Source organism: Prinia subflava, chromosome 14 (assembly GCF_021018805.1).
Source record: "Prinia subflava isolate CZ2003 ecotype Zambia chromosome 14, Cam_Psub_1.2, whole genome shotgun sequence".
Classification (NCBI taxonomy): domain Eukaryota; kingdom Metazoa; phylum Chordata; class Aves; order Passeriformes; family Cisticolidae; genus Prinia; species Prinia subflava.
Window position 1 is genome coordinate 4380305 of NC_086260.1, and position 27668 is coordinate 4407972.

At 43.1% G+C, this 27668-nt stretch overlaps 1 protein-coding gene across 1 annotated transcript; it reads right to left on the reverse strand.

Annotated features, from left to right (window-relative positions):
- Window positions 1–728: 728 nt before the first annotated feature.
- Window positions 729–27668, reverse strand: LOC134558079 (D-threitol dehydrogenase-like). Its single transcript, XM_063411578.1, has 8 exons — window positions 27456–27668; window positions 20281–20517; window positions 19592–19669; window positions 18187–18403; window positions 13335–13543; window positions 12746–12818; window positions 7546–7663; window positions 729–1323 (listed from the first exon to the last, which is right to left on the reverse strand). The coding sequence occupies exons 1-8, from the start codon at window positions 27660–27662 to the stop codon at window positions 1128–1130; spliced, it is 1335 nt and encodes a 444-aa protein (XP_063267648.1). The 5' UTR covers window positions 27663–27668; the 3' UTR covers window positions 729–1127.

Sequence of the window (27668 nt, forward strand, 5' to 3'; positions counted from 1 at the left end):
GATTTCAAGTCTGAAGCCATTACAGCAATTCCCCACAGTAATGGCCAGCCAATGCACGGGCTTGTAGCACTTAATCAAAGTAATGACATCCATCCACAATTATTTATGTTATGGTAACAAAGAGCTGCCAAATGCAAAACAAATGACATGAGGATTTGCAAGTGAATTTCTTCCCGTAAATTCCCCTTAGGTTATGCTTAAAGGCCCTCAGGATGGAAGTCTGGCTTTATCCAGAGCGATATCAGAACCGTGGGGTTATTGTGCCACGTTTTATTGCCTATAAGCAATGAACCCAATGCTATCACCAAAACGAGCTCTTCAGCCAACAGAACTGTATCAATTTCACTTCAGCTGGCCTTGGTTTACACCCAAGACTTGTCTTCAGAATTTTACAAGAGGGAAAAAAAATTGTTTGGAAGACGACCTTTGGTTACTTCTGTCTGTCATGGAAAACAAAGACCCAGTTGTAGCAACACTTAAATACACATTTAACTTAAAGTATATGAGCAGTCCCTACTTACCTCAATGGGTTTGGATTACAGCCATTATAATTACCAACCATGAATCTCTATTAAGTGCAGCACTGTTCTTTCAGGGGCATTTATGTGGGTGTTTGTATAAAAACACTGTCAAAAACTAAAGAACACCAGTAAATATAAAATGGCAACATTCAGGTTCAAATGTAATGAACTAATTTATTTTTTTTAACACTACATCCAACTGTTTTTCACCACTCACAGATGTCACTGGAACAACTTGAATACAAAAAAAATTGCCTAAGAACAATAAACTACACAGACCAGCTAATATTGATTGCTTTAAAAATGCCCCCTGTTAAACTTAAATAATAGCCAAATCTCACTGCAGTAAATGTACTTTTATATCATTAAATACTAATTTAACAGAAACGTGAACACGAAACACTGGAAAACTGAAAGATTGCCCTTTTTTTTTGCCTTATTTTTCCTGTGCATTAAAAAAGCCTCCAAATTAACACTCAGGAGAAGAAGAAAACAATAATTTCATATTAGCTGGCCACATAGCCACACAAGCCAAAGCTGGGACTAAGCTTAATTCCCATACGCATTTCCTAAAGCTCATGGGAGAGGAGGCTTGCAGGACACCTCTCACCACAGGCTCTGGCCTCCCTCGATGACCAGGTTATGTCCAGTCATGTAGTCAGAGGCTTCGGAGGCCAGGTAGACGACGGCAGCCTGCAGGTCCGAGGGCTGGGCCAGCCTCCCGGCGGGAATGTCGGCCAGCCAGCGCCGCACCAGCGGCCGCAGCTCCCGCGAGCGGATCAGCGGCGTGTCCACGATGCCCCTGCAGAGAGCACACGGGACAAGGGTTTAGCAACGAGCCCAGAAGGGAAAGGCAGCGCCTAGAGGTGTTTGAGGTGTTAGTTCAGAGGGAATAGCGCAAAGGAGATTGTGATGGTCCTGCTTCTTTTTCTCTGCCAAGGTCGGGATTAATAAACTGGAGTTGCAGTTCATGTTTGGACTCGGATGTTTATTATTTCTTATCTATTTACAGACTCACAAGCCACAGGCTCTAACTAGCAAGTTAGAGAAATGAGGTAAAATGGAGTACCTCTCTATCTCTACAAAGTCTTTTCAAGGACAATCCATCCAATTATGAAATGCCATCTAAATTATTTTTACTTTAAACTCAATAACTAAGTACTTGAAGCCCACAATGCGGACTTTTTAACCAATTGCAGAAAAACACCCAAACCCACGAAGAAGAAGGAAGAAGAAGGACTTAGACAACACCTTAAATCCTCCCTCTTTTTCCATGTATTATTATATACTAAAATCCCAAATTCAAGCTTTTCACCCTGTGAGATCATACAATACTATTCAAACTACACACTCACAACCCCAGTGCTATCACTCAACTTTGGAAGCCTGTTCCACGGCCTCAAGTCAAATGTAGTGCCTGCTTGAGGGTCAGTGCCCCTCAGCACAGAAAGCCTGAAATTTTCAGCCTCCAGGGTTCCAACAGGAGATGAAAGCCTGAAATTTTCAGCCTCCGGGGTTCCAACCATGAAAGTCACGGTGCAACCTTCCTCAACGCTCATTTCCTATCATCGCCTTTCATTGCTGATGGGCAGCTCAAAAGGTTTCCTTTCAAGTACACATACACTCACATGTTCTCCTTAGCTAACAGCACAACCCCCTTACTTTTAGTTTACCCACAATCACCAGTTTAATTTTTTTTCTACACAATAAGCACAGCATTGGAAGTGAAAGTGCCTTGAATTGGGTCTGTGGAGGCTCTTGGGAACTGCTGTCCTTCCACCGATTTCTCATCACTCTGCAATTAATGTCACACAGCACGCTTGTGTACGGCCCAGAAACTGAAAACAGACCAACTCCCCATATGTCAAACAACAAGGGGAACAAAAGCCAGCACCCTTCTGGGCACCAGACCCTTTCCACACAAAAAAAGGAGAGGCAGAGATAAGCACAACACACTCAGTGTGATTCCCCTTAAACCAACATCCAACAAATCACTGATTTACCTGTCTTGCCTCTTCTGCATTAATGACTGGCTCTACTATTTAGTAAAACTCTGCTAAGTTTGGGTTTTTTCAAGTGCCCTAAAAATGATGCTGCAGGAAGCACAATGCAGGGCAAAGATTTGGCTGGCTTTTATGACTTTAACTGCAACTGATTTGTCATACTCCTCCTTAACAACATATTTGTATTTTGTGAAATGTATAATTTTTTCAGCCCCTGAACAAATATATTTACATAACTGTGTCTAACGAGAAATTACATTTAACTTCTCAGAAATGACAATAACTAAAACCTGAACTGCCAATTCCACTTCATTAGTGTGGTAGAAATGCATTCCAAATGTTAATAAAAATTCCAACATGCTGATAAATTAGCGCTTCTAAGGAGCATGTGACACCTTGGTTAACATATTCAACCTCAATTATATTTCTCTTCAGCACCCTGTTATCTGGAACCTTTGCTGGCAATCAGAGGTGCTGTTTTTCAGCAGCCAATTTTCTAGATAATGTAGCTTATCAACACTGTGGGTAAACTTGCCAATGAAATCAGGCTGCACTGAACCACACACACGCTAATTGCATCTCTTTTTTATGCATATTTACAGACTGTCACTTCAAAGAAATCAGTGGCCCATTGAGGCAGCCAGTTAGCTGGAAGAATTGCCTCTTGCAAATGAAAATTAGCAAACAAGCTAGTGATAAATATGAAATGAACAAAGTATAAAAATACCCGTTTTGTTCTGAAACTTCGTCGGCATCCCAATTCAGACTTCCAAGGAAATAATTTTTTGAGACAGACTGGATTCTGGGTACGAGATTTACCTTTTGTTTTAAATGAAGGCTGAAATCCACTATTTACCCTGTTATGAAGTGGAACTAATTCAGATTTTCCCCCAAACATTTCTGTTCGCACTAATCAGGCAGGATTTAAATATCGGCTTTATATTTTATTGTAATTGTCAATAAAGAGCAGAGCAGTTCAGAATCACTGAGCGATGCAGCTCACTTAAGTTCTGGCAGTGTAACAAAATCAAGCACATTCCAGTATACGACTGCAAATGGTTTACTTATTTCCTTCAAGCACAGCCCCCTGGTCACCCTCCTTTCTTTCCCAAACTCCTCAAGAACTGGTTTTCTTCAGAGAGAAATGTGCTTCGAGCAGCAGACATGAAATATATTGAACTCCTTTCCTTTACGTGCCTCTCACTGTGCTTACAAAATCATCACCATCATCATCATCATTCTGGCTTTACATTATCAGAGACCAGAATAAGATCCATATGATTTTCTTTTTTTTTTTTTTTTTCATTTACAGATATATTTTAACCCCAAGGGAATGCAGATTAGGGAATAAAACACACAGTCCTCCAGCACAACAGATTTTGCTAAAAAGAGGACGTTTTTCAATCTGTTCAGAAAAATGATCTTTGGTCTGATCACTGCAGTCTGTGAATCACCGCACTGTGCCTCTTGCTGGACCTTTCTTAGGTTCACTCCACGTAGCAAAAATTAAGATGTGTAACCAAACTTTACTACAAATTTTTGTTATAGAAATGAGAAAAAAATATAGCGCAAAACTTAAAAGTTGCAAACACACATACTGATGGCACTATAAATATTAGGCATGTCATTGATACTACACATCTTCTGGGAAAGCTTTGGTGCCAAGTTGGGCAATTTAATGTTGTCGAACCCTTTTAGGCAGATTTTAGTTGGCTCCTAACCAGTTCCAGCAAAGACAACTGCCAATGCATTAATTCCCTACCTCATCTCGTATGCAGTGCTGAGCCTATCAGTACTTTCTGTTGCATGTCAATGTAATATCAAACTGCTGGTTCCTTAATGTTAGATATGAGCATCAATATTTCATATTGATACACAGGACAGTTTGAGATGTGAGGGAAAAAAAAAAAAAATCACAAAAAAAGGAGAAAAAAACAATTGCCTAAAACATTTCCACTTCGAGAGACACATTAGGAAAAATATCACTTACCAGATACTTAACTGGAATTGTTACGTGCACTCAATCCCCAAATGAGAGCAAAAAAAAGATTCCATCTGTGTGTAACTTGATTTCTTTCAGATGAGTTATTAATTTGAATGAGTTAAGTACACTCCACTTAATCAGGAAGTGTTTAATCACAAGATCCACTTAATTGGGACATCTCCCAAGGAATTAAGATTTAAGTCCAAAGATACTTACCAGCAACGACTGCTGCTTAATGGGGATAGTAATGCTGCTTAATTGGGATGCCTTCAGGTGATGCTGGGGTGCTCCTTCTCCTGCCAGCTGTGCCTCTCCTTCTCCCTTATGGGGTGCTCCCCATACCTGCAGTGATCCTGCCCTGCTGCTTTCTGGGGCTACAAGCCTGGTGCTGCACTGTGTGGCTGCTTTAGGAGGAGCAGGGCAGGATGCAGGCACACAAAGGCTCTTTGCCCATCAGCCCAAACCCAAATCCCTGCAGCCCATCAGTGGGGAATGTGGTTCATCCCCCAGGGCTGCTGGCCTGGCTGCAAGTTGACCTTGATGCCAACTTCCAGCTGCCCGTCCCAAATGTCATCACATAATGGCGTTTCACGTCTTGCTAATCAAGAAGAAGGCAGTAATTAGGCAAAAAAACGGACATTGATTCAGTGTAAAGGCTGCAAAAATGATGTGTTCTAATGCTGCACATGCCAGAAAACACACACCTTCCAGAATTCCCTCTTCCATCACACCCAACACACTTCCATGTCCTGGGACCAACAAAGAGACTAAACCTGGTGGGCAGCTGGGCACCAGCCACCAGGCAATGCTCTGGAAAGGTCTCTGTTTCACCCAGGTACCCTCTGCAGTCCAACCCCCACATCCATTCCAGGAAGGCTCCAGGAGCTTCTGCATTTTTTTGGCATCAGCAGTGGAGCAGGCTATGAGGTGATGGCACTGGGGGTTGGCTCAAGGACTGAGCACAAGTTCCTTGATAGCAACAGCATAAGTCAGCCAAAGCATCCAGGGAATCTCAGCCACTTTCTCTCCCTGGGCATCAGGTTTGCCTGGCCAGCAAGAGAAGCCTGCATGTTCAATTTTATAAATGCAATAAATCATCCTAAGGACTCTGTCATAACATTTTATGCATTGCTAACTTTTATGCATTGCTCTGCATAAGTTTTATGCACTCATTAAGAAATTAAGTTGATAAAAAGTGACCAGATAGGAAGAGGGGGAAAAGGCCAAAAGGTTTGCATGGTGAAATAATGTTTAAGGCCAGACTGGAGCATTTGGAGCTTCAGACAGAGGCACACTGAGAGTGCCTTAAACCTTTAATGCAGCCATGACTGGGAGGGGCAAACTACTTAAAGACACGGATATTTTACTTATCCAGAGCTGATCTTGGGTGCCATCATGAGGGGCTCAGCCAGAGCTTGGAGTCTCTGTGAGGTCTCCAAAGCAGCTCAGCCCAGGTTCCCACCTGCATTGGGGAAACTGCTCTGTCCACAACAGGGAACCTCAAAAACAGCAAAATATTTGTTCTCCCTCCCTCTTTCCTGGCTATTCCTCAAAACAGGCAACACATCATCCTGTTGTAGGATTTTGAGCTCAGAGCTAGAGTTTAAGATAGGTAGAGATGATGAAAATGCAACCCTGTGTTGCCTTGAAAAGTAGAAAGAGAAGCTGTCTATTATTTCTCCATGCTCTGGCAACTGTCTCCAGAAACATAACTTCTCTAGAGGTGAGTGCTTGCTTCCAAGTTGTACAAAACAAGGAGTTTAGATCATTTGGTGCCAATTTTTTAAATTTATGTAAGCCCCTAAGAAATGGGTAATTCTTCCTGTAAAAGCCTTCTCATCCATAATTGCTGTGAAAGTGGCACAACTATCCCACCTCTGGAGGGATATATTTTCATATATTTTCAGACACAACCTCTGCCAGGTCCTGCTGAGCTTCCCTAATTCCCTTCATCTCCCCAGCTCCCAAAAGCCAGTGTAAATTCACCAGTGCTTGTTGTGGGAACACCACTACAGTGCTGCTAGCATGGGCATGGGGAAAATCCCATTAGGAAGTAAGATGCTGTTGAAAGAATCTGTGGGTCACATAGGGCGATGGCTGGAGTCATTGGTATAATTGGTAATAAATAATCATAAGTAAGACAGCACAAGCAAGGGGAGAGCAGTCCAGTGGTAAAAACAGAGGCAATTGCCATTAGACTCTGTGATTCCACCCCCCCTCCACTTTGTGGATTAAAATATGTAATTTGTTTTCCCTAATTTGATCTACATTATTATCTTCATTATTACAATTTAACTCCTGGGTTAAAATCCTGCCCTCCTTAGTTACTCTGATTGACTTCAATGGTCTACAGAATTTGACCGCTTCCAATTAAGGCTATCCACTTGGGTTTCTGCTCAGCACTATCATGCACTGCTAATTGTTTAATAAAATGACTGGTTGGGCATGTGTGTGAGAAACAGGGAGAGACAAAGTGGATCTGGTAGGAAAACTTTTCATTGTGATTAAATACCCTAAAACATAGAGCTTGAAGTCTCCAAAAATAAGGAAAATGTAATTTGTGATAAATATATATCTATCTATATTTATGAAACTACACCTGGCCTCCTGTCACTGTCAAAGCAGCTCAATAGCAGCAATAAAATGTAGCTTTTAAAGTGCCTATATATTTGTCTGAAGTAAAAAGGGAAAAGAAGTATTGTCTATTAAGTGTCAAAACCCCTTTCTTTAACCACAGAAGGCTTGGGCAGACTAAGGAAATATTTCATCTGGAAGGGAAATGCTAAAAACTACCCTTCACATTATTGGAAAACCTATTATCAAATGCTAAAACCTCTTCTTAAATCCCTGAGTATACACAGCAACAGAGCAGGCTTGGTTCTAAGTATTTAAACCTTTGTTAAGGAAAAGACAACATAAAAAGGGATGCAATCCACCTGCTAATTAGAAACTTTATTTGCTGAGATAGTGTTCATTTGAGCTTTGTGGAACATTTCATTCCCTTTGTAGTTTCAAAATGAGACTACATTTTACTTACGGGGAAATGCAGTTGACTTTTACTCCTCTGTCAATCCACTCGGTTCCCAACGTCTGTGTTAATTTTACGACCCCGGCTTTGGAGGTGTTGTACGCCAACTGCTTCTGTGGGTGAGGGACTACAACGGATTCAGAAGGAGAAAATTATTTATTCTTCCCAAATTAAAATAGCTCAGGCACGGCACAGACAACTCCCTGCATTGAGATGAGCTCTTTGCCCTTTTCCCAGGTAGGTACCAGGCAGAGAGCAGCAAAAATTCAGCCACCTACAACACAAACCCTTAAATATTTTTTAAGTATTTTCACATCTAACAATTTTGTCTCAGCCGAAGGGCTACTGGAAAACAATGGTGAAAATAAAAATAAAGGCATTTAAAAGATCCCATATGTGGGCAAAGATAAAACCAATGTATTAAACATATATATGCAATACTTGACTGCTCTGAAGAAAGATAAATAATCATATACACACACGCACACATTCATATATTATACACATATGCATGTCTATATACTTGTACACTGTAATACAAATAAAATATATTATCATATAATTATAAAATATTATATAATTAATAATATGATGTCTATCATGTTACGTATTCTATGTTAAGTAATATATTAATACTATTTATAATATTATACGTGATAGATAATATATGATGTGATAGCTGAATGTAACAGTAAATTGTTTGATATGACATTATACGATAGAATATGATATAAGTGCATAACAGACTTTATATAATATATTATATATAGCTTCTTGGAACAAATTATTCTCCCTAATTTTTAAATTATCCATAGTCTGAGGCAAACACATCTTATTCTCTAACTGTTTTTGTGGATGTGAACACAGGTGCATCCCAAAAATTCAGAACACCCACCACTTTCAAAATCTGAAGCTTTTGAAAACGTTTCAGAGATGTCACATGTCAGTCAGAGACAGAAAATGATCAGCTTGCTAATTACAATGTTCAAGCACGTTAGTGCCGTGTGCTCGGGTGGCTCTGCCCCTCTGCAGCTCAGTGAAAGCTACTTAAGGACAAATCCCCAGTGGGTATAAAGTGCTTTAAACCCACGGGAGTCAATCCAAGTCAGTCCAGGTGCTGGGATTTACACCCACAGAGTATCTCTCCTTGGACTTTTCTGGCTGCCATTAGGACTTCATTAAACAAATCCAGTGCAAAGCATCCATCCATAATTAGCTCTGTCTCAGCACAGAGCTTCACTGAGCTGCTGACTCTGATGGAGGGAGAGAGGGGAAAATCAGGGCAAATATCAGGAGCCACAAAGACAGGCAATTCCAGCCTGCTGGATATGAACCCTGGAAGAAAGGGAATCACTGGGTTTGCACAAGGTTCAGCAGCCAAACTCCAGCTCCCAGCATTTTAATAAAAGCACATAAGCAGCACTAGTAGCTGGCATTAAAATGGTCTCAGATAAATTAAGCTGATGCATCAGTTCTATATCCTTCTCACCCATGGCATCCCAACACTCCCACTACTGATTTTATTGACTTAAACTCTTGGGTTTGAATATGTCAATGTAAAGGGTGGAAAGAAGGTGATAACTGAGTTCCCCAAACTCTGAAAGAGCCAAAAAGCCCTACTGCAAATCAGTGAGCATGTGAACAAGGACCTTTGCCTATGTTTGTGAATAGATTTAAAGCACACATATGATGGGAACAACAATTGGAAGGTTTTTTTCTGCATATGCTGCAAGTTTGCTCAGAATTCAGAGGCCTTTCCCTTGCTAAAAAGAGCATTTCATTCCATGGCTCTCCTCTGCCAGCATTTATTCTGTGCTCTTTTTTTGTTCAATAAGAAATAATTTGCATTTTGACCAGGAGACCTGCTTTGCCCTCAGTGTGTGCCTGTTGCCCCCTGACGCAGCACGCCGTGGGGGATCTCAAAAAGATGTGGAACGTAATTTCTTGATTAATTGCCACACATCAGCTCCAAGTTACATACAACTTCGGTAGTTAACCTTGTAACCTCCCAAAAGCAGTTCTTTGCTAAACTTTCCAAACATGTCTGTCTGTGATAAATCATTTTGGTGCTCACTTGCTAAGAGGAGAGGAGTTCTGGCACTGGTTCTGCACCTACAGTGCATGTGGGTGAGAACAAGTTGCTGCAAGCCATGAGAATCAGCTTCTGATTTGGAGTGGGTGATGAGACAGTTATCAAAAGTCCTTCCATGGACTTATGTCTTTATAAGGATAAAGAAGGTAACTAGGAGCAGGAAATTTTCCCCTGCTGAGACACTCAGCCCCTCTCAACTGGAAGAACTCAAGGAGAAGCTAACAGGTACCCTTGCTGGATGGGATTTCTGCAGCTAAGCACCCCATACCATCTTCCCTTACTTGAGGTGGTCTTTTATGGAGAGAAGAACAAATCTGTAACCCTTCAAACTCATAGAAAAAGGGGTTTGTGAATAAAGCTATACCTCCAGCAATGTCACCATAAAATCTGCATTGCTAAGGCTTCTGGGAAGTGAGGACACTCACTCCTATTCAATACAGGTGATAGGAGAAAGCAGAAAAAATTCTGCCAACATTAGCTGCATTATGTTTTAAACACTTTTGTTCTGACTTTGGCTGGGATAGTTGGGGTTTTTTTGTTACAGTGCTGTTTTTTGTATTTAGGACAGGAATAATGTTAACTGATGGTGTTTCAGTTGTTGCTGAGTGGGTCTTACTCTAAATCAAGGACTTTTCAGGGCCTTGTGCTTCCCTGTTAGCAAGGAAGCTGAAGGCAAAAGAACCTGGAAAGGGGCACAGCCAGGACAGTTGACTCTAACTGGCCAGAGGGATATTTCAAATCACATGGCATTGTGCTGAAAAAACAAACTGGGGTGAGTTGTCTGGGTACGCTGACTGGGCATTGGTCAGTGGGTGGTGAGAAACTGCACTGTGCACCACTTGTTTTTCATGTTCTTTTTTTTTTTTTCCCTTATTATCACTTGCCTCTCCTTTTCTGTCCTAATAAACTGTCTTTTTCTCAACCCACAAGTTTCACCTTTTTCCTAGATTCTCTTTCCCATCCTTGTGGGGAGGGAGGGAAGGGCTGTGGGGGTGGTTGCTGTTGCTGGGTTGTACCACAACAACCTGACGCCCTTGTTTGGGTCATCAGGCTCTCAGCCTGACCTTGAAGAAACCACACCCTGTTAATGAGAGGTGTATCTAGACACAGCAGAGCTGAGCAGACCACTTCCCACTAAAGATATTCCCTGTAAAAATTACAGCTCTGAGTTACCCCTGTGTGAACCGCCGAGCTGCCACTGCCGGAGCGTACGCCTGGAATAATTCCATTGGAACACCAGAATCAAAATGCACATATGCAAAATGTATGCAGCCTATCTTCGATTAATTAAAGCTGATTCTGAGCAGTGTATCTGGAAAAATCACAAACAAAAACCTCCCTATCCTGCTAAGTGTCTCCTCATTTTCCTGTATCTCTGAGGAAGGACTCAACCTACAACAACAACAAAAAAAAATATCCCCTAACTATTTCTAGAAACATTTCATACTATGCCAGTTGGCCAACGTACTTAAATAACCAACCAACCAACATATTTATTTAACATTCAGCAGATGGACATGATATGAACATCGTGGTTTTCAGTCGTAGTTTCATAACTACTAGATTTTTTCAATGCCAAGATTCAAACAGGTTCAGAAGGTAAACACATCTCTCCATCTCTTAACTTCTGGCCTAGCACGCATTGACTTTCACTGACATTTAAATGCATCTTGGGATGACCCTTCCAGGCTGCTCTCAGGGCTGCTTTCCAATGCTCTTTCCTGTTCCAGGATTGGCCCTGCCCTCAGATGTGATCCCCAGGTGGAGCTCTGGAGCTGGACCAGCCAAGGAGGTGCAGCTCCGAGCTGGGGCTGGGATGGATGCTGGAATGGCATCACCCCCCAGCTCAGCAGAGCTGTGCCAAGCCCGATGGAAAAGTTGGAAAATGCCTCTCCTCAAGCAGAGCAGACCACTCACTGCTGGGCTGCAGCAAGGCTGGGAGCTGTGTGCCAAACCAGCAGGTCCCCAGTTTGTGCCAATTCCCAGAGCTTCCTAACTTTCTCCAGGATGGACCACATCCCAGGAAATTTTGCTTTGTGACAATGATGTGGATGGTGACAGCCCAAGCATAGCACAGACCAGAGCCCGACTGCTCAGAGCAGAGCAGGAAAGCCTGAGGTATTTGAAATTTAAAGCCTCACAATCTTTTCAGAACTACTTTTCTCGGGGAGTTTTTGTAACTTTATGAAGCTGGGGTGGAGGCATGGTGCCTGTGTTTAAGCATAAGTAAAACAGCTGGTAAAGACACTTGAAAAAATATTAACAAAAACACTATAAATGGATTTTTGAAGAACCATTTAAAGTTACTGTGCAATAAACTGAGTAGAATGACATAGAATGTCAAACTGGGCACAGTAAAAATAAACGTTATTCCAAAGGAAAATAAAAAACTGCATATTTATGTAACATTCAGCAGATGGACATGATATTAATACAGGGGTTTTCAGTTGTACTTTTATAGCTACTAGATTTTCTTGTCTAACTTGGCAACCCAAGGCACCATTTGATTTTTGGATTTGGACAATACTGCAACAGATGTCCAGACCAATAAAATAAATTCCTAAAGGGCTATGCTTAATTTGTGTAATTGATCAATTTTTGTTACATGGGCTTCAGCTCAGCAGCCTTCCAGATTAGCTCAGCAGTAGGGATTTCATTCCATATGTTCCAATGGTTTATTGGTGCTTTTGATGACACTGCTGATTCAGCAGCGTTGGTGCAGGCACCTGTTGGCAAGGAGAATGTTATAAAACCCAGGGGTACCAGGGCAAATATTGGCACAAAATCCTTTGGGGTGGCTTGTAAGCATCTTGTGGGCTCAGCTTCCCACATGCCAAGGAGTTTGCCTGGAGCAGCATGGAGGGAGCAGCACCTCTCCCTGCACCAGAGTCAGAGAAGGTGACTCCGCCTTTTCTGTAAAAAGTAATAAGTGCTCTAAAACATTGAGGACAGATAAATGTTGAAAAATGATCTCAATAAAAATTTTGTACTACATTTCCTCTAATACAAAATGTCAGTGATTTACTCCTTCCCAATACAGGTTTAATTGATTCAAATAGCATCGGTAGTAATTAAAATATGGATTCTGAAGCACAACTGTTAGCTCTCATCACTCACCTATTAAACTTGCCATAGATGCTGTGTTAATTATCTTCCCATATCCTTGATTCAGCATAATGCGGCCTGCAGCCTGTGACAGAAATTAAAGGAAAGACCAGTGACCCTTTCTGTGATTGTGCTAATAATGACATGATAATAAATTAGTCTTTTCAGAAGAGTTGATGTGCTAACACATTTTTTTTAAGCACCTGATATAAAAACTTGGTATAAAAATGGCTGATGCAGGAAAAAATCTGATTGCCATTTCACACCTCTCTACTCTGACAATACTTTTTTCAAAAAAATCACTAATATTGAGAATTCCCCCCTCCAAGCCCTCTGGTTTTCAAATAACCACCCATCAAAAAAATTTTGGCCATTCTTTACTGCCTGGGCTTGGGTAGCCAACAAGTACCAGCTGCTTTTGAACGTATTGACCAAAATCTCTAATTGATATAAAGCAAATCTTCCCTAAACTGCACCACAACTAGGACCAATTTTATTGTGATAATTATTAATGAAGTGTTATTATATCTTGAGATAAAGTAAACACTTAGAATATTAATACCCATTTGCAAAACTAACCAGTGCAGTACTTCCCACTTACTTGGCAGCACAAAAATAATCCTCGTAAATTAACATTAAAAGTTTTGTCCCATTCCTCCAGAGAGGTCTCTTCACTGGCAGAGTTCAGATTGATTCCTGCATTGTTGCATGCAATGTGGACTGTGCCCCAGCGAGCCACGATTGCATCCACCATCCTTTGCACATCCTCAGGCTTGCTGACATCTGCTGCCAGGGCAAGGCTTTTAATGCCTGCATTGAAATAAGAGTGATGGAGTCAGCACAGGAATTCACAGGGGAAAAAATATTCTATTTTATGATTATTTTTAAATTTAATTTAATATATATAGAGAGAGATTTTATATGTGGCTGTATTTTATACACACACATATATATATTTATATTCCACCTTAATTATTGCCCCACAAATAGTAGCAAAACGTGTGTTTGTTACTGCAACACCATTATAAAGTTGCTGACTGGTGCCAGGTTTGCTTGCTGGAGACCGACCTGGAGCCCAGGTGTGGGAGCCAAGGCAGGAGTCGGGCAGGACGAAGCTTGGAACACTGCACCATCTTCTGTCCAAACCCTCAACTGCAGCTTCCCCAGCTCCTGACTGCTCTGCCCATCCTTTCTTATGCCAGGTCCCCCCTCAAGATGCTACAGAAATCAAATTAATTTCTCCCAAACTGCTCTCAGGATGAGCTACAGTATCCAGAGAGTTGGGAGCCACAGATAAAACCAAACCAGTTTTAGGTGGGAGTCAAGTGGGAATACCTGCAGGAGCACAGGTATGGCAGTCATAGTGCCTTATTTATTGCAAATCACACTGGCAGAATAATGCAAACGTTTGGAAGCGATTTATTAAATTTGAAACCTCCAGAAGTTTTGCTTTTTTTTTTTTCTAAAATAGTCCAGCCATTGGCTTTTGCACCAGCGCTGATCTGTAAATAATTTCATGTAATTTATTATAAAAATCAGCTTTAAATACCCTTATTGTTAAACAACATGAGAAATCTGCTGAGGCACCTGATGTCACTGGGATTATACCCACCCTCAAAGACAAACCAGGCTACACCAGTAAGGGCTGTGGTGAAATGGATCTTAATTAAGGAAGGAGGGAGGCAGCCACTGGGGTTGGACCATGATCAGCAGTCTGGGTAGAAAGTTGCATCTATTAAAACAAGATATTTTTCTTCTATGTAAATGACAAATTTGTTCCACATTGGTCCTCTCTCTTTTTGATCATTCTGATGAAACATTTCAAAGAAGGGATGAGCCTGTTCCAGGAGGAGACTCTCCCAAAATGAAACTGAGATGGAGGCTTCCAGGAAAGCAAGGCAAAGCGGGAATTGCCCAGTGGTGCATGTGAAGAAAATGCCAGGAAAGAGGCATGGAAAAGCTCCTCCTCATCTCCAGTGCCCTCAGGAGCCTGTCAGAGTGCACAGCCCGAGGTGATGCTGCTCTGGGCTGCCGGGGTGTGGGAGCTCCTGTCCCCTTCACTGATGACACTGTTCTCTTGATTTCCATGGCAGAGAAAAAATACAGAAAACTGAACAATGAATGCATGCTCTGCCACAAAACAAGACCTCTTATCTTATCACAGGTTTTATGCTAAATATGCTGAAAGAATAAGAATGGCCAGACGGCCCCTGTTGCTGCTCCTAATTGTTATCAAGACATGTAACACGCAGGGAGTTGCTGCAATCTTTCGTTTTCAATTTGCAGGCAAAATGGGTGCAAGCGTGTTACTAATGGTAACAGAAAGACTTCACCTGCCCTCCAACTCTCACCCCATTTAGAGCTTCATCTTATAGGTCAGTTTATAAAAATGAGACAAAAGGTGCCACATGTGAGTGTCTAGTGAAGAAGCAGGGAAGCCACACACACTTCAAACCAGAGTTCCACACTCGCCCTTAATCAATTCAGCTGATATCCCTGCCCTCTGAGAGAGGGGAGGAAACCACTTTCTGTCTCTCCACTCTGTTTCCTTCCCAAACCACCTGTTAAAAATAAAGAAAAAAACCAAACAACGGCAAAACAGCTTCAGATCTACAGACACAACCAGAGGCAAGACGCCCAGAGCAGGGCGGCGCTGCTGGGTGCACGGTGGGGCCAGTGCATCTCCACAGAGCTCACTTCAGTTCTGTGGGGCTCGTGGAGGCAGGTTTGTGATGAGAGGGGCAGGAGAGGAGCCCAGGGGCTCTGTGCTGGAGACAATCACCGTGCTGGATATGCCTGAGGTGTCCTTCTGCAGGGACATGCACACGTCCCCCTGCCACGGGCTTCGTCTCCGGTCTCTCGGTATAAATGGAAGTAACATGTGGCATATAGACAGGAAGATCAGGAGTGACATTGCACAAGGCATTTGCATAGTTTACAGTGAAAATGCACATTTTAAAAATCCCATCAGACGAATTCTTCCCTTAGGGTACAGGCAGTGATTCCCCCTGAAGACAGAGGTGTGTGTAGTGGAAGGTAACCCTTAGGATTTTTTGGTTATGTTTCATCATTTTTGGTTATTCTGTCAGGATCCATTAGCAACTGTTGAAAAAGGTATTCACACAGGATCTAAAAACAAAGAGCCCTGCAGCCAAGGGACATACACCCAAGCTGTCTAACAAAGCTAAAACTGAGATCACAGGCATTCTGATGTTTAAAACTCATCATGAAATGATGGCACCATCCCAAAAGGCAGGAAAGGGCTCCTTGATACAAGAAGCAGAGCAGCTCTAAGCAAGCTAAGCAAAATGTTTTGAAAAAGTATCAGTATGGGAATGACTTGGGGCACTGAGCTTCCAACTTTGAGTTAGAGATCTACAGCCATAGAGGAGGGAAAAAAAATCACAGCCCCTTTGTCCTTATTACAGCAGGAAAAATACGTATTAATGTTATGATTGCTTCAATTTACTCATGTGAATATTTTGAGAGTAAAGCTGGCTGAACCTTTTTGTCAAAATTTATTTCCAGCAGAGCATGATACTTCTTTGAAGCCAAAATGTTTCATGGAAACATTGATTTCAACAAAAAGTTTTCAAGGGAAAGCTTCTGAGGTCCAGGCTAGAATCTCTAGTTACCTCTGGAGAGAAAGAGATTGAAAACCTGACCTTTTCAGATCCTTTCCAAAAACGGGCATTTGGATATAATTCCCTTTCACAAAAGCTTTACAAAGTTTGGGGGTTGTTCCAACAGAGAACGACAATAAATTCGAGACCTCAAAACCCATCATGAGATGGAAGAGATGTGCCCTGACCAGCTGCACTGGTCAAATTGATAGATAATATTTGACCTCAAAGGATAAAGATGTGTAAAGAGTGAGAAGTGAGATTTTCTTTACTTTAGGCTGCAATAATATTTGCTATGCCTCGTGACCTCTGCGACTGCATTTTGGAACAACCCCCCACCTCCTCCAGGCTGGCAGCTCACTGCTGAAGGAGCAGAGATGTAGGGCAGCCATTGAAGGGTAGATGATCAAACTCCTACTGAAAATGCCCTGGAGATGAGTTAAGTTCATTTTCCAATAGGCTGTTGGCATCCAAAGTCTCACAGCTCTGTCAAGTAGCCCATTTCTATCTGAATAGCTGTGCTTGATATGCAGGATCTCACAGGGAAAAAATGTCCAAAAGGAGAGTTAAGGTGTAGGGCACAGCTACTTTGTGCCAAAACCATATGGCTCTGGTGCATAAGAGAGTGAAAAGCTTCAGGGAAGGAGGGACTGGATGGCTCAAGAATTTGTAATAGGAGCTGGACACTTTCTTCTAGGTCATTATTTGGGATCAGAGCTTTAACCATTGCACTGACACCCCTTGTGAAGTGTCTCCTGTGTAGCAGAGCTGGGATTGTGCAGACAGGGATGTTTGGTTTTAAACGTTCTCTGGGGAGCCTCGGGACAACATCCAAACCAGAATGACACCTCTCCTTGTCTCTTCCTGAGACTTGCTGATATAAATACATCTGCAGGGGCTGGTTTTGCTGGAGATTATGGTTTCTAATGGCCCAATCCCTTGCAGAAGTCAGAGTGGAAACAAATACTGGTGACTTTATCCATGTGGGAAAGTGAAAATTTCCTGCGTAAATGTCCATCTTTTGAGACAATGAAGTACTGAATTTTGAAGAAGGCTCAGGTGCAATCTCACAGAAGGAATTATAAAATGAGTAATACTTCCTTTCTTTTATCATTTAAATTATATTTCCAGTTTTCTTTTTCCCCTTTACAATTGCAGTTTAGCACAGCTCTGGGGAGAAATTCAGTTTTATGATATATTTTCTGTTTTTACTGCTAAAACAGAAGTGGCTTGTAGAGGATTTTATCTCTTATTTGGGATTTTACTTATTATGTCTATTAGTATTTTGTTCCCATATCTGCATACATGTTTGAAAGAGGGCTTGAAAAATGATTTGTCTTCAATTTAAAGGGCACAATGAGAGATTCAGACTGACAATACCACTGCCCTGTTTTGGCGTTTTGGCTCGTGGTACAGACATAAGGCCTGGAAGTGGGGGTAGGTGAGTTTGTAGGCTGCAATTTTTGTTCACCCATAGTAAACTGCATAATGTACTTTGAGCAGCACCATCTCTGCTCAGTGCTGGTTACAGAGATCTCACTGAGGTGACCCTTCTCTGTTCCTGTCAGCCATGGCTCACTACTTTGGGCACTTTCAGTGAGGAATTTTGTTTGGATCACTTTGCCTCTGTAGTAGAGTTTATATTGATAAATAACTCTCACAGATGGTGTGGCTTCAGCAACTGCTGGGACAACGCTGACAGGGCAGGAGAAGCTTTGTGCCTACAGCATGAAAATCCTCTGCTCTAACCAATTCCCCACCAGGGCTGGACGGGAGGGGGCTGCAGAAGGAAAACCACCCAATACTGCGCCCATCACGCTCAGTGCTTACCTTTGAGGCTGAGCTCACACGCCACCGCTTCTGCCTTGGCAAGGACCAGGTCCACCACAGCCACTTTAGCCCCAGCTTCCCCCAGGGCGTGGGCAAAGGCCCTGCCAATGCCCTGCCCTGCTCCTGTGACAAAGGCCACCCTGCCGTCCAAACGCAGCCGCTCCAGCACGCGGCGCTGCCGGCAGCCCCAGAAGACCTCGTCCTTCACCACTCCTGCCTGAAACCAGAACACAAACAGGCTGCACAGCAAGGGGCAGAGCTCACCCACAGCGTGGAGAATGAGGTGGGAGCATGAGCAGGGATCTGTGTCTTCTTGGCCCGTTAATTAGTACAAAAAGCATCACGAATTCAAGCCCAAAATCCCTCTTATCCATACAGATATTAATCTCAAACAGAGCACTGAAGTGCCAGACAATGGAGCAGAAGGGCTGTGCTTCGGGGAGATCCCACTTTCAGGAGAGTAGGGTATGGCATTGCCTAGCTTGGCTTGGGTACAAAGTCTTAGAAGTTGACTGATTAAGTCTTCCAGTTATTTCATCCCCAGGGCCCAATCTTGCCCTCAGGCTCAGCTAAGAGGCTAAGAGCAAGGTTCCAAAGGCAGGATTTGGGTCAAGTAGAGTGCAGTCAAAATATCTGCACAAGGCTGGTGCACAAATAAAGATATCAGCCAATAACTTAAACCAAGCTGTCATCTGATCAGCTGCCATACATCATTTCCCCCTGGCTGGAATCAAAATGCAAAATACAAGATGTTTAAAATATTGAGTTTGAATTGCCAGGAATTACCAGTGGGTGTAACTTTGGGAGTGCTCAGAAACTGCAAAACAACCAGGATGTTTGTGTCTGGGTTTACTGAGGTGGGTCATTATGATTCCAGATGGGAATTTCATTACAGCTGGATGATGCCCACTACATAAAACAGAGAAAGATAAAAGCACCATTTTTTTTTCTTAGGACAAGCAAAATGTAAGGCCATGAAAATATCCAGCTCAGAAAGCACAGGAGGATATCCAGTGCTGCCTTTGAGCAAAAAACATGAACTGTTTCATAGAGGTTGTATTGGTTCATTACAGCTGGTCCTCAGCTCCATCTTCCCATGTTCCTCTGCATGGGAAGGATGGGAGAGCACCAGGCACTGACACCTGGTGAACAGTACACCAGGAACTCCAGAGATTCATCACAGGACCAGCTGATCTGAAACACTTTGCAAGAAATCAACACTAATCAGCTTTAGTGCAGCCCTGGACTAGTGAGGCTAAAAGGTGCCAAGCTCTAAGCTGCTCAATCCATGATCACAGTACTACATGTTTGGGTTCTTGCCACCAAACCCCTGAAAATTATTTTGTCCTTGTCCTTGGCAGAGTCAAATTTTTCCCAGAAATGCTCACAGAGAGGAAATACCCACCTTGGATTCAATCACTGCATCTGGGGGCACAGGGCTCCTTCGAATGAGGCTCAGTCCACTCTGCACAGGCAAAATCACCTGCAAATATAACACAGTTCTCATCTGCTTTCTTCACCCAAATTCTACTTACATGAAGGATAATTCTCAGGCCACAGTAGTTTTTCCCCTACTCCTGTTCTTTTGCTGAAGCTCCCTCCAACACAAACACAGCAGGCATTTGTATTTGCTCACATTCCTCTTCCAAACTCATTGCTTACTCAAATGCCCAGGAAAAAATTGCAATCTTGTCTCTCCAGCTTCTAAAATCACAACATATTGTTTGTGCATCCTATTACTTCTTCCTTTTATTCTTTTTGCTGACTCCTGTTACGCTGGTGATGCCCTACAGCCCCCAGAGCCTTTAAAGCAGAGTGGTGATTCTTTAGTTGTGCTGTAGAGCTGATTATTCACTCATAAGTGCTCTCCTTTTATCGTGCCTTTAACACTCTCTAAGATACAGACAGAGTAGGGACCACTCCTGAACACAGAAACTCATACCCAGAGCTCAAGTGAGGTGAATTATAATAAAATCTGAGTTCATTTTAGGTCCTTTGGATAATGGCACCAACAAAAGAAGCATTTTAAAGAGTACTTTGCAAAATCCATAGATACAGCACTGCGGGCACCTTAACCAATGGCATTGCACTAACCTGCTCAACACGAGGATCTGAATTAATCACTGAATTTAATTTTCTGACAGCTAGTACATTTTCATCTGATGCATTCTCCAGGTAGACTTGTCCTTTCATGAGTGTATTCTCCACACAGATCACTGCATCCATGCTCAGCAAGTGGTTATCCATGACAAAGCTGTAGTACTGAACAGCATTCCTTTGATCAGCATCAATAAAGACCATATCAAAGTGCTCGTCCTCAGCATGTAATGCCTGGGGAAAAAAATTATATTGGAGAAAACACTAATTATTTACCTGAAAGTTTCACATGTTGCCATTAATTTGTCCTTTATATAAACCCCAAACCAGAAGGAAACTTGGTTTTTTTTAAGGTAAACTGCTATACTGCTTCTGGAGATCTTGGGAGTTTTCTATGCTTTGCAAACAATTCTTCAGCAAAGAATCTCTGAACTTCTCAAGGAAAATCAGGATATAGAAGAGGATGGCTCATCCCAGCCTATGGTGTTGAGAGTCACAGCAGAAACACCTGCACACCTTGAGTCAAAGTAAATTGATCCATCAGGGTGAGACTGGCATCAAACCCTGCCACTGAGCTGCTGCAATAAATTCTCTCTTCTCAAAAGAGCAACTATCAACAAATTGAAGAGTGGCAATTATATCAGTCTGGGGAAAAAAAAGAGGCATAAGGCAGATCTGGGAATTGCAAACTAGTGTGTCCCACTTCAGTAGCAGGAAAAGGGTTGAAATCCCAATTAATAATAGAATTATAAAGCACATGAAAGAACAGGTCATGATAGAGATAAAGCAGCACAGCCCCTGTGAAGGAAAATGATGTTTCTTTAATCTAAAAAAAATGCTTTGGATGGCTCAGCAACAGAGAGGATAAAAGAGAACTGGCTGCTATCATCTAATTGGATTTTCAGAAATGTGGCACACCTTCCCTCCAAGCAGGCTGCTGATGATAATGTATAAAAGTGTTGATGGATGACCAGATGGGAGCCTTTACAGCCTTCTCCTGTGGCAGTTAATGCACTCGCTGCCCAAGAGGCTGCTATGGAATATTTCAGATTCCATCTGGGACTATTTAACTGCATCTGTGTGCGTTGCAATGAAACAACAGCTCATCCACCTATCTCGGCGAGCAGAAATGCTTTCAAGTCTCTGCATTTCAAGGGAAAAGAGAAACAGTTCTCTTTTCCAGAACTCACTGTCTCTACCACGACTTTTAATGGTACTTCTTGCGTCCAGATTTCCCTTTTGTGTTTAAAGACATTGTGCACAACGAGTGATGAGCCACCCCTTGGGATATACCAGCAAAAGCATCAACAATGGCAACAGCCTGTCAAAAACTGGTTTGGTTTTGGCAGTAAGGTTAATGGCTCCCAAAGAGAGAATTCAGGAGCCTTTCTGGGGCAGGGAGTGTGTGGATCAGACAAGGAAATAGAGGAAAGCAGATCACTGGAGCTCTGAGCTCCTCTACTGTGCAAACTGGTGTCATTGTGAGCTTGTTGGTGGCGAGGGAATTAAGGTTGGATAGTTACATTTAACTGAGGATGCTTGATAGCACAGAAACTGTGCTGAAAGCATTCATGAGTCCACATTTAGGATACATTATACTATAATGAAAGAAGACCTTAAGGCCAAATATATTCTGGTTTTATATAAATGTAGCAGAAACTGGAACATCTGGATTCCTAGGACTCATCTTTTCATTTCATGACCAGCAAGATAATCTTGCCCTGGTTCCCTCTTGAGCCACATTGGTGGAGAGCAGCAGGAACATTTTTGCTACTGTGGAAGAGCATCTTATATCAGGTTGCACCTCAGTCAGTCTGTCCAATGTAGATATTTCAGGAAGGGTCAGAAGATGAAAGCTGGGCAGAGGAGCCCAACACAAAGAGAGATTAGAGGTCTCATTCCTCAGGGAGAAGAGCCAAAGCCAAATCCAAGTAATTATCATGACTTATCACTGCTTTCTGACTTGTAACCTTCCTGGGTGGAGGAGGTGGGGGACAGACATTCAGAAACAGATGTGGCCATGGCTGAACATATGTTACTCCTGCTCCGTGGGATGGCTCCCTAATGAAAAAGAATCTCACTTTCATGCATTGACTTCATTAGGTCCATATGGAGTTGTGCAGCTCTCTGGATATTAGCTGGACTTCTCATTTCAGCCCTCCTTCTGCCCTGCCTACCTGCTGACAGCTTATCTCTTTCTTATCTGTCTTCTGATACAGATAAATGGCCTTTTAGCATCCCAGCATCCATCCCAGGAGGGTGCCTGGGTTGGATGTGTAACCAGGGCACACCTGGCTTGTCCTTGCACTGCCTGGGTGTGCCAGGCCATGGTTTCTAAGGCATCTCCTCTGCCACTTCCCTGAGTCCTGAATGGCCAACCAGAAAGGTCATTTGGGCACCCAGACACCCCAAACAGCCTGAGTTTGTCCTGGGACCTGCCACCATTTGAGCTTCTTGTTTCCACACCTTCGTAATTGCTGCTGGGTTTTACATATTTAGCCAGAGACAGCTCCAGGGCTATAAAAGGAACCCACAAATTTCCTTGAACCAGCCTTACCTCTAGAGCAGCCTCTCACAGCAGGGTCACAGCCACAGGGAGAGGAAAGTGCTCTGTTTCCTGGATTCCCTTGGCTAGCAAAACACAGCTCACCCAGGCTGGTGGTCACCATGGCCAGGGCACCACTGGAGAGGGTTTCCTCACTGCCAGCACCCACTGCTGAACAAAAACAGCCAGAAAGAAAAAAAAATCTGCTCTAACTGCAGAGCCAAGCACTGGAAAGATGGGTAGAGTGACAGAGAGGACAACCCAATGCTGTCCAGGATGGATGAGGGGGTTTAAAAGGAGGGTATGACCACCCTGACCCTCCCAGCACAGACTGGGCCAGGCCCTGCCTGGGACCTCACAGCTCTCTGAAGATGCCATTGTCCTTTGCCTGGAGAAGCAGAGCCCAAATGCCTCCAACTGTGAGGAAAGCTGAGATCCAGAAGGAAATAATCTGCCTGCAAAATATCCTGCTGAAACTAATTTCCTGAGTGTTTACAGTGCAATCCCTGCTCCTTGCTACAGAGTCATCATGGATGGTAACAGATGGCAAAAAGAGTTTTAATTCAGAGCAACTTGGCTAAAATTAATGCTTTTGCTTACAGTGAGTCATTGACTTCCTCTTGGATTAAAAAAAAAAAAAAAAAAAAAAAGAAAGAAAAAAAAAAAGTAATACTGCATTCTATTGAGGAGATGTACCAAAAGGGACCATGAGAAAGGGCACAGCAGCACTGCTGATGGATACAGCAAAAGATCAGGGAGAGGACATCCCAAATAAAAACATGAATGAATCTTCTGCCAAAGCTCAGAGAAAACCTGATTGGAGCCCTGATCAGAGGCAACACTCTCATAAGGCACATACAAACTCAATAGAAGAAAAATGACTGCCCAGTTCCTTTGATATGGATCATACAGTCAGCATATTTGTAATAAAGATGTACTCAAAACTTATTACCTTTCCTGTGCCTTGTTCTTGACCTAAATGTAATAGCAATCCATCCTTGGGGTGCACAGAATACATGAAAAAGTACAGTTTCCTTTTAAAACACCATTAGAATATTTTACTGTGTGTGGACATACACTCTTGTTACTCCTAAATGCTATTCTATTGAGTACAGTTTATATTCACCAGCAAAGCAAAATCTCTAGGGAAGCCAGAGAGGGAATGCAATTTCTAGTAATAACAGCTCACAACAGTGAATACTATCCACTTATCCCCACAATTTCCAGCTATTTTGGACTCCTTTCTGAATTAACCTTTCATATCAAAAGGAGCAATTCTAGAGCACACTAGAGACTCCGACACAATTTCATGCATAATTTATTCACTCAGTTCAACATTAAACGCAGAGTCCTTGACTTTGTCAAGGTGGATTCTGTTGGCAGACTTCACAAGCAGCAAAACAGGAGAAATGAGATCTGCAGCTCAACCTCTTCACCTATTCTGTCTGCTAACAGGAGTAAAAAAAAGAAGAAAGCAAACCCTGACATGCTTCCACAATGCCCTGCAATCAGTGGAATCGGCTGCAAACACCGTGTTATTTTTGTGTTGCATTTTCAATTTTAAAACGAAAGGATCAAAATAATGGATGGGAATAATTTCCTGATAGTTTGCATCCCCCTCCAGACTCAATCTTGCATCCATTGTTCATCAAAAGTCCGCTGGGAATTGAAGGAAGCTCTTTGTGCAGGATCAGGCTCTTGCTGGCAGCAGATCCATGGCAAGGCACATTACCCAGGCATGGCTCAACAGAGCTCAGACTTAAGGGAAGGTTTGTTGGCAAATGTTTTTAAACCCTGGCCCAGGACATGTTGAATGGGTAGCTAATTCCCACCAGTAAGACACCTGTACCTGAACTGAACCTGAAGAAAGGCTTGCCCTCAGTGCACATTCCAAAATACCATGTGAAATTCCCGAGCACAGAGGGTTGTGCTGTGCTCTGTGTGAGCTCTGTGCTCTGGTGGGGACCTCACCAGCTTGGCAGTGTCTGTCCCTCATGAGTGGGGAAGGTGGAATTTTATCATTGTGTCCTCAGGTGTCACATGAACCCTTCCATGTATCTGAGCTCTCCTGCTCCTCTCTGATACTCAGCATCCCTTGAGAGGCCAACCCCACCAGTGCTGTGTGATAACACAAGGGAGAATCAAGAGGCCTGATCAGGGGGCTGCCACAGACTGGTGTGCTGCCCTTCACTGCTCTCCCCTCGCTCCCAGCCCCAATGAGCCAAGGATTTAGGTGAAAGAGCCAAAGCCACAGGGGTGGCAGAATGGCCCCACTGTCAGAGGTGCACTGATGTGTTGCATCCTTAGGGCAAGTGCTGCAAAATCTGGCAGCTTCCTTGAAAAGGGCAGAGGCAGCTGTGGGGGCAGCACTGGACACATCCTGCAGCACTTGGAGGACACCTGAGGCTGGGATGCAACTCCTGAGTGGACTAGTTTGACACCAGAAGGGAGAGAGCATACTCCTTCTGATGGTTTAGACATGCTGAATCAGAGCTTCATGCACCAGAGAAGGAATTCCCTGACAGGTAGTTAATATCTATAGATCACATGACATTTTCTTGCTTTGAAAGGGCCAGGGCAGTGAGGCAAATCCTGTTTCCAGAAGTTGTATTAGGACAAAAATTTGAGGAGCAGCAGATGAGCAGAAATACTACCCTGCTGCACTCAGCTTAGAAGTGAGATTCAGCCATCAGCACCAAGCAAGAAAGCTGCATCAGACACCTCCAAAGAGCAACTGGTGGGTGACCATCTCTGCCCTCTTGTTTCTACAAAGGGACAAGAATGACACCTAGGGCTGCAGACTCTGTAGGCAACAAGAACAATCCTTTCCAGAGCTTGTTCCAGCTCTCCAAAACCTCACTGTGCTCTTCAACAAAGGTTACCCAGCTCTGCTCTAGACCAGCCTCCCCACACACCATGAGGGACAGAGATGTTCTCCAGTCCCTCTGTGAAGCTGAGCTGTGAGAGCCCTGCTGTGCCATCCCTCACCCATCTCCTGCCTGTGGCTGCCCTGTCCTCCTGCCTGTGGCTGCCCACAAGGCAGCAAAGAAAGGCTGCTCAGTCTCCAACCTACACTGCTCATCTGGGAGGGAAAAGGCAGCACTGTGTCCACAGGCTGAGCCTCTTCCACACCCCCAGGCATCCCATGCATCCCACGCTCCAGCTGGGTGAACCTCAAGAAGCCCAAAATGCAAATGCTCCAGAGAGGCCATCAAATTCATTGCTTCAGCATTTACAGCTGTTGTGGATCACAGACCTGTAGGACAGTCCTGATTGTCCTGATACTGATGACAAAACCCCTGCCACACTGGATAGCAGAAGTTCAGAGCCCAGTGCAGAAATCCTGCACAGAAAGGTGTCCCCATGCTGGGATCTCTCCTGCCAAACACGGGCATCTCTGTTCCCAGCACCTCTGAGAAGTATTTGAAGTTCTGAGCACCTGCAGAACTGGGGTCACGATGTGCCTTCATGTTGCAATGGGAGGATATAAAATCAATTGCAACATTCTGTTTTAAGGATTTAATTTTCGTGTCTTTGCTCCCTTCTTTAATCTCTACACAGCATGTACTCTGCCTGCCTCTAGATATTTTAATTCAGTCACAGTAAGTCAGTTGCACAGAATGGGCACTAGAGAGCAACAGCAATTCAATTAATTTCACACTCACTGCAGGGAGCTGGGATTTTAAATGCTGCACATTGCAGGTGATCTGTAACATTTCAGTTTTTTGTACACTTGCAAAGCTCTTTGTTTCTTTCTTATCAAACTTGGAGGTCATGAAAACCAGAGGTCAGAAAGCTCCTGGCCATTTCATTTTAGAAATAAATATGATGCCTGCTAATGCAAATAAAATTACAATCAAGCTCACACTGGCACATCCTGATTGAAAATGAAATCAGCTCAAATTGATTTGTATTAATAATAGAAAGGCTTTTTAATGAACCTGGTATGGGCACCACCTGTCTCATGCTGGACCCGCAGCAATGTTCTGGAGATCCATAAACTGGAATTAAACGTGAGCTGCAGCAATCACAAGATTTCTCTTTCTTGGGACAAAGTCACCAGTCAGAATGAAACAAGTACAGCTAAGGCATTATTTGTCTGAGGCTTATCACGTTGCTCTGGAAGTGAGAAAGTGGGGTCTAACTCATCTAAGAGTTTGCTGTGGGGAAAAATAGTGAGAGGTTTTGGCAGAATTACGAACTCTCCAGGAGTTTCCCAACTCTTCTGAACACTGGGAGCAAGCTGTCCTTCTCAAAAGCTGGCTCAGCAGGGTACAGACACACTTTTCTCTTTGTTATATTTGGAATTAGGAATCCAAAACAAAGCCAAAACACATGGAGTTAAACTGCCATTGAAGCCTATCGACTTACACTGAGAGCCTCTGATTCCTCTGATCAAAAAGCTGCAGGATTTCAATTAAAAGGGTGGAAAACAGTCTTGTGTGACAGAGCTGCCCCATCATACTCTAGAAATAAGAAATAACCTCAGTGCAAGAGTGTGCTCACACATTTGCCAGCAAACCAGAGCCACCATCCAGCGTTGTGTGGGCAGGAAACAGGACCTGCCTGAGATTCTCTGATGTGCTCCTCACAAGAATTCCCAAACTCCCTTCCCAGCTGATTTTACCTCCAAGGTGTCTGCCACTGGTCCCACTCGCATGCTGATCTTTTTGCCATCTGAGGAATGATCAAATGCTTCCTGGCTGTTCACTCCCAGACACGGCGCTTCTGCACAGGCGAGGATTTTGCCATCGTCTGGCAATTCCTCTGCAATAGCAAGGACACTGTAACCTTTAAGCTTGCCAATTAATAAAATCTTCCTGGCTCTGATCATATGGAC

Coding starts and splice junctions, on each gene's coding strand:
- LOC134558079 (XM_063411578.1), bottom strand. CDS start 27,662: ATGATCAGAGCCAGGAAGATTTTATTAATTGGCAAGCTTAAAGGTTAC. Junction 19,670..20,280: donor CAGATCCTCGTGTTGAGCAG/GTTAGTGCAATG, acceptor TTATATTTGCAG/GTGATTTTGCCTGTGCAGAG. Junction 13,544..18,186: donor GTGTGAGCTCAGCCTCAAAG/GTAAGCACTGAG, acceptor ATTTCAATGCAG/GCATTAAAAGCCTTGCCCTG.